Source organism: Phalaenopsis equestris, unplaced genomic scaffold (genome assembly GCF_001263595.1).
Source record: "Phalaenopsis equestris unplaced genomic scaffold, ASM126359v1 Scaffold000440, whole genome shotgun sequence".
Taxonomy (NCBI): domain Eukaryota; kingdom Viridiplantae; phylum Streptophyta; class Magnoliopsida; order Asparagales; family Orchidaceae; genus Phalaenopsis; species Phalaenopsis equestris.
In genome coordinates, this window is record NW_018164881.1 from 131,972 (window position 1) to 140,056 (window position 8,085).

The 8,085-nt window shown below is 32.7% G+C and overlaps 1 protein-coding gene across 1 annotated transcript in view; it reads left to right on the forward strand.

Moving 5' to 3' along the window:
- LOC110027745 (DNA (cytosine-5)-methyltransferase DRM2-like) overlaps positions 1-7,556 on the forward strand; it is a 27,849-nt gene extending 20,293 nt beyond the window's left edge. The window contains exons 7-8 of the mRNA XM_020729287.1: positions 4,574-4,677; positions 6,366-7,556. Of these exons, the coding sequence (XP_020584946.1) occupies positions 4,574-4,677; positions 6,366-7,556 (1,295 nt within the window). The remainder of the gene's footprint in view (positions 1-4,573; positions 4,678-6,365) is intronic.
- The last annotated feature ends 529 nt before the right edge of the window (positions 7,557-8,085 follow it).

The following is an 8,085-nucleotide window of genomic DNA, read 5'->3' on the forward strand; positions in this document are numbered from 1 at the left end:
GAATATATATATAGCCAAGGATGTAAAAAAGGAACCTTCTCAATGGAATAGCTAGAAGTATGTGCGGTAGAGCGCAACCGATCTTTTACCTTTTTTTTTAACACTATTTATATAGTTAATACATAACTTGCCAATGATTGAAAGTGAAACTTGCCCTTGTGCAGTTGCCATAAATTTATGGGCTCTAAAATTTTACACCATGAACTCTCTTTTTGAGAGAACTTAATATTTATTCTAGGTCAAATTTTTTAGAAGACAAATAAAATAGTAGCTAAGACACTACCCAAATATTTTCAATTATATTTGATGGGGACTTTTTTATTTCAGGTTTGAAATTTCCCATATGTGTAATCCTCTATTATTAATTACCTCTCTTAGTAATGGATGTTGAGCAAAATGATGATGAACCTGATTAAGATATCATAGTTTCATTATCATGGGTTATGGTGGTTTTTGATCTACTTAGTTAAAGGAGGTAGTTGATGTAACATGACCAAAGACTTTTTGTCCACAACCATGGGTTGCATTGTTTAAGAGATACTTGTTGTTATGGCATGGATATTTGTTTAATGGAATAAATTTAAGTCAGCCTTTACTAATGTAAGGTTGTATGTCATTCAAATGTACCAATGTAGTTCATAACTCTAAGATTAGAAAGTTGTTGGGGAACATACATGTTGCAGTTGTAATTATAATTTAATGATATCATTTTGGAGGCAAATTACTAGGTCATGGGGCTCTAGTTATAACCATTATCTTGTGTAGTGTCGTTGGGCCAAACCACATAGATAGAGAACATGGTATATGTTTTTATTACTATTATATTGATTTGAGTGTGAATATAATAATATGCTCAATATAAAATTTATTTTTTATGAGTTGAAGTCAATAAAAAATTTTGTTTTCCTCGATAAACTATTATGAAGGGTGAACATATTTTTCTTTATGCTTTGAGTGATTGATTGTAACTTAAAAATTTTGATTTGTTTTCTTTAAGAATTTAGGTGATTGATTGTAACTAAATTTGATTTAAAATTTGATTCCTCTATTTAAATTATTTAGTCAACACAACCATCATCTAGGATTTGAGTAATTGCTTGATTTGAACACTATCAAATTTATATCTTTCTTGTAAAGAATCACATACACATGATTGTACATAAAATTTGTCAATTCTATCCTACTTATAGAAAATCGGGTTCAAGAATTACAATAGTTGGCTTTATTTAGATATTTGTTTAAACTTGATTTTAAAAATAAACTATTTGATTGAGATTTTCAATCAACACAACTATTATCAAGGATTTGAACATTTGAAACACTTATGGTTGAAATTAATTTAAAATCTAATTACTTTAATGTGAGCAAAATATAAATCTTGTCAACTCCAATCCTTACTACAAGGAGGATCAAACTAAGTGATTTGAACTTATAATTTTGTATACTTATTATTTGGATATTATTAACAGTGCTAGACTCAACTCTAATCATTAAGAAAAAAGGAATCAAACTAGTTGATTTGGACACATAACTTTGTTCTTTAAATATTATGATTTTCTTTAGTGTGTGCTTAACTTCAATTTTTTTGAAATTTGAGTGCATGTGAGTTATCAAATTTAAAAATAAGCATATATTTTGTAGTAGAGATTTGCACAAGCTTGAAAAAAAAATTATTGAGTATAAGTTTAACTTTAACCTGCACAATATTCTCACACAGTTCAAATGTAAACACTGATCAATTTATTAGAGCACATGTGGACAAAAGTTAATATTTCAGGTAGCCCACGTAGCATTTTGGAATCAAGTATTTCAACATTTTTACATTGGTCTGAGCACATACGAGCATTCAATTTCATATATTCAAACATGCATGCTCTTAAAATATATTTGCACGCTCTTTAGAATAAGTTATTTTAAAATAATTTACTCTTATTCTATGTAGCATTCTCAAGCCAAATAAGTTTATTGCTTAACATGATCATTAGAGCCCAAGCAAATTAAATTGCTAATCGAAACACATTTTGATGTAATATACCCTTGTGGGATGAAATTATATAATATTTTGTGTGCTTATAAGATGCAATTTCATGAAGTGATCCATTTATGAGGAGCAATTACATAGTGTTTCATGCTCTTGCAATGAACAATATTATAGTTGAAGCATTCATAAGATGCAATTACATATTTTAAAATACTCACAAAGAGATATTAGAGTTAAAAAATTTATTGAAGCACAAATGCAAGAATTTAAAAATTATTCAGAATTTGAATATGGTTCCATAAATTGCACATAAATTTTTGTTTTGGATTTTAAAAAGAATTATCTTTTGTTTGCTAGCAGTTTTGTTGTGAATCTTCTGGTGATAAGGTGTCGCAGGTCTTTATTGTATGTTCACAACTTATCGTTGGTTACATTTAGTTTTATTCAAAAGACTGGTTTCACTTTTATAACATGCTCACTTTAAATATGTTTGTATAAACTCAAAATATTTCTAGCTCCTTTAGTGCAAAATATGGACTACTTAACTACATATTAAGGGTTTTCTTCAATACCCTTAATGCCACATACCAACCCAGTGTTTATTTATAAAATTGTACTTATAATTATTTATAAACCATCAAGTCCCTTTGCACTCAATTTGAGCAATTTTTTTTCTCGAATTCATAATTTATAATTGCAATTCATTCAATCATCAAAATCTTATTAATGCTCAAATATTTTAATTTTAATATTTTTTATATTAATTCATTTATAAGTCCAAATAGTCCAAAATTTAAGCCATTTTGTTAGTCCAAATCGTTCAAATAGTCCACTTTTAAGTCATTTGACAATTTCCAAAAGTTTGAATTCAAATTATTTTGTAAGTTCGAAAAGACTAAATTTCAATTATTTTGCGAGTAATTTATCCTAAATTTTGGTAGCCTCCCGACATCTCCTATTTAAGACGAGCAATGGATTGAATGGTTCAAACAAGAAGCCTAAAGTCAACTTTTAAGTCATTTGACAAGTTCCAAAAATTTGAATTCGAATTATTTTGTAAGTTCAAAAAGACTAAATTTCAATTATTTTGGGAGTAATTTATCCTAAATTTTGGTAGCCTCCCAACATCTCCTATTTAAGACGAGCAATGGATTGAATGGTTCAAACAAGAAGCCTAGAGGTGTGCTTGAGGCCACTGGCAGTTGGGAGGTGTATGAAGGCTGGAGTGGAGGAATTGTGTGATAGTTACGAACATATTGTGAGAACTTCAGGCATGAGAAGGAAGACGAAACAGAGAGTAAAGGAGAGCAATTGAAGAACAAATGGGAGGTTATGCAGGACAAAACATCAATAGGAGAAAATTTTGTGTTCATTTTCCGCACATACGGCCGACCAACTCTCAGGCGATAGCTCGACTTACAAGTTGAGGTGGTGGCTGACTATGCCAAGCAGGTGCCCGACAGTTGGTCACCCGCATGTGCAAACGACCAGAAACAATATTTTTTCTATCAATAGACAACTAAATAATGGAAGTGGGATCATGTAAGAAGGGCGCACAGTTATAGGTTTTAAATTTATTTTAATTTTCATTATTTATATATATATATATATATTTTAAATCAACATATATAACTAAATTCTTAAAAAAAAAAAAACTAAAATTTTTAAATAGTTATGAATTCTTTCCTTGATAAGTTGCATTTTGTTTGAAAAGTCAGAATCCTTGAAGTAGAAAAAAAACCTAAGGCTGTTTGGTGTTGAGTAAGTTTTACGAGATCTGTGGAGGCAAAAAGAGTACGAATATTTGATATTATATAATTCATGTAAATTTAATAATTGATAAATATTTATTCTGTGCTATATAATGATAAATTATTTAGTATTAAAAATATGGCGGATAGTTATGCATTGTTTAATAAATTAAAATTAATAAAATAAATATATAACTCATATTTAATCTTACAATGTTATTTCTATTAAATTATAATATACTAATATTAAATATATTTAAAGAAAATATATCATATATGAGTTATAATAAAGTTTTATATCAATTATTTAACAATTACTTTTTAAATGATAAATAAGTTCATTTGTGGACATAAATAAATGAATTTGATCTTTATTATATTTTTTTCATTTAAATTTCAAATTTTTAAGAAAGTGTTCAAATTTGGTCAACTATTAATTAATAGAGTTCAGTTATCTGTCATTCATGGTGAAGACTCGTTAATTTTACAATAGAACTCATCCATATGTTCCAGCGAAAAAATTATTCCATACGGACACCGCATGCATAGATACATGTGGTGTCTGATCTACACTGTAGATCATGCTGCTCTATGATCTACGGTGAGGATGTAATCAATTTTTTTTTGTTTTAAAAAAAAATTAAAGTGAGGCTCACTGAAATACATCCTCACCATAGATTACCGTGATCTACGGTGTAATACGGACACCGCATGCATCTCATGCAATAATTTTTCATTCTAGTGGGCTTGCTCCTAAAACAAGGATTTTTTTTTTTTGCTTATCCAAATTTATTTTCATTTGGTGTAATTATCTTGGTTTAATGTAATCCTCTGCATGCAGGACATGAATCTACAATTCTGGAGCTGGCAGATTCGATTCATGCTGCTCAAATCGCCTTGGAATCTGATGAAATGGAACAGGATTATCCCAAGCCTCGTTTTGAGGTAATTTTAAGGGTTCGTTTTTTATGAGACTACCATGACTAAGGGAGAAAACGGGTTGAGTCAAGTTCGAGTTATTCTCGATTTGTGCTTGGACTCAATTATTAGGTTTGAGCTCGAACTTATGCTTTAATCTACAAGTTGGAGACCACATTATAATAAAAAGAGAATAAGATTAATTTAAGGCAGTGCTAGCACTATAATAAAATATCAAATAAAATTAGCAATTAGAAGAGATAATAAGAAGTTATTTAATATAAAATATAAATATTATTTTTAAAGTATTTTTAATACTTTAAAAGATAAAATCCTTCAGATTTATTATATTTTGAGTGTATTTATTTTATATTAATAATTTTAGTAAATGAGCCTACTCACCAGCTAACAAGTTGAGTTAGCGCTAGTTTGAGCTTGACTCATCTGCTCATCCAGCTCAGTTCAAAAGCCAAGCCTGACTCACAACCGGTCCACCACAGTCGCATTAACCTACTGTTTTTTTCATTATTTTCTTAAAATTTATGAGACAAAGTTCTAGCGAAAAAAATATTGCATACGGACACCGCATGCAGAGATTCATGCGGCGTCTCGTCTGATCTACACTGTAGATCATGTTGATCTATGATCTACGGTGAGGATGTAATCATTTTTTTTTTGTTTAAAAAAAAAATTAAAGTGGGGCTCACTGAAATACATCCTCACCATAGATTACCGTGATCTACGGTATAGTACGGACACCACATGCATCTCATGCAATAATTTTTCATTCTAGTGGGCTTGCTTGCTCCTAAAACAAGGATTTTTTTTTTGCTTATCCTAATTTATATTCATTTGGAGTAATTATCTTGGTTTAATGTAATCCTATGCATGCAGGACATGAATCTACAATTCTGGAGCTGGCAGATTCGATTCATGCTGCTCAAATCGCCTTGGAATCTGATGAAATGGAACAGGATTATCCCAAGCCTCGTTTTGAGGTAATTTTAAGGGTTCGTTTTTTATGAGACTACCATGACTAAGGGAGAAAACGGGTTGAGTCAAGTTCGAGTTATTCTCGATTTGTGCTTGGACTTAATTTATTAAGTTTGAGCTCGAGCTTATACTTTAAACTATAAGTTGGAGACCGCTCACAAACCGGCATGTTTATTATAATAAAGAGAGAATAAGAATAATTTAAGGCAGTGCTAGCACTATAATAAAATATCAACTAAAATTAGCAATTAAAAGAGATAATAAAAAATTATTTAATATAAAATATAAATATTTTTTTTAAGTATTTTTAATACTTTAAAGATAAAACCCCTTAAATTTATTATATTTTGAGTATGTTTATTTTATATTAATAATTTTAGTAAATGAGCCTACTCACCGGCTAACAAGTTGAGTTAGTGCTAGTTTGAGCTTGACTCATCTGCTCATCGAGCTCAGTTCAAGAGCGAAGCCTGACCCACACCGGTACACCACAGTCGCATTAATCTACTGTTTTTTTTCATTATTTTCTTAAAATTTATGAGACAAAAAACCGATTTTTATAACCAGGAGACTAACCTTCGATACATCTTTATTTAATTTTTTCGAAAAAGTACACCATATATAACTACTTTACAAAAAGATACAACAATTCCAAACGGATGCTAACATTATCTTTTCAAGCACCAACTTGATCAAGCCATCTCACATCTTCATCCTCTCAGGCCGGAGAAGGATCCAGCCGCCGTTCAACAACAGAGAAGAAGAAGACAAACGATCCAAAACAAAAGTCAAAAAAAAGCAGCACCTTCAGAACCCGAAAGGATCATGTGAGGAAACCTCCCCCGGACTTGGACGATGCAAAGATCACCATTCCCAAGCCAATGGTAGGCTTCGGCCTCCCAAACCAGACCTGCATCACACAAAGAACACTCCCAGATGAAGCCATCGGCCCCCCATACTTCTACTATGAGAATATCGCTCTCACACCCAAAGGAGTCTGGGAAACCATCTCACGCATTCTCTACAACATCAAGCCAGAGTTTGTCGACTCCAAGTACTTCTGCGCAGCCGCCAGAAAGCGGGCTTACATCCATAACCTCCCAATCGAAGGCCGGCATCCGCTCCTCCCCATTCCCCCCAAAACCATCCAAGAGGCCTTGCCCATGACAAAGCAATGGTGGCCGAAATGGGACCAGAGAACTCAGCTCAATTGCCTGCACACCGCCATCGCCACTATTAAGATAACAGAGAATATCACCAGGGCTTTGCGTGAAAGCGGAGAAAATCCAAAGACAAGCGTGCGAGATTACATTATAAGGGAATGTAGGAAATGGAACCTTGTCTGGATTGGACATCACAGGGTGGCCCCCCTGGAACCAAGTGAATTCGAGATGTTACTTGGTTTCCCAATCAATCATACCAGAGGTGGAGGTACTAGCCGGACTGAGAGGTATAAATCATTGGGGAATTCATTTCAAGTTGATACAGTGGCTTACCATCTCTCTGTTCTGAAGAAAATGTTTCCTTATGGGATTAATGTGCTGTCTCTGTTTTCCGGCATTGGCGGAGCTGAAGTGGCTCTGCACAATCTGAGAATTTTTATGAAGACAGTTGTTTCGGTTGAGAAATCAGAGATCAATAGAAATATATTGAGGAACTTTTGGAGGCAGACGAGACAGAAGGGGAATTTGATTGATCTGGAAGATGTGCGGCAGCTGGACGTAGATATGATTGAGAGTTTGATGAAGCAGTATGGACCGTTTGATCTCGTTATTGGAGGAAGTCCGTGTAATAACTTGACGGGGAGTAACCGTTATACTCGTGATGGTTTGGAGGGAGAGCATTCCTCTCTGTTTTACGACTATTTTCGTGTTCTTGACATTGTTAAGTCATTGATGGCGAAGAAACGGTGATGGAAGCAGTGTATATTGCTTATTTCAGAGGGCTTTCGTTTTGATGTTTGTTAAAAATATAACATTTAATTGAAGAACTAATGAGTTCTTCTGCTTCATCGACTGAGTGGCTTGAGGTTCAATCCGATGGCAAGTAACATCGATTGGTATCCTCGATATTTCGGGGGCTGACCAGACGCAAAAACACATTGTGGCTCTCTTATGGTCATTATCAGCATATCTTTTGACCTTGCATTAAAATTTTCACTTATTAAAAAAGATTATTTGGTTTAGATTGAGCAGCTACTAGTCCATGCTTCCGACTGCCCGAATGTTGTAGGTTCGAGACTGCTCTTAGTTATCTCGAACCGTAATAACCTCTTCGTCGCCCGAAAACTTCACTGTTATGTGATATGAAGTGACTCGTATATACTTTCTCAAAATATAATAACAAAAATAATTTTTTTTCGAAAAAAAAAAGAAAGATTTGAATGGTATAAATTAAAGAAGTAAACTTGATGTGTTAGATAAGCAATTACATATATATTAA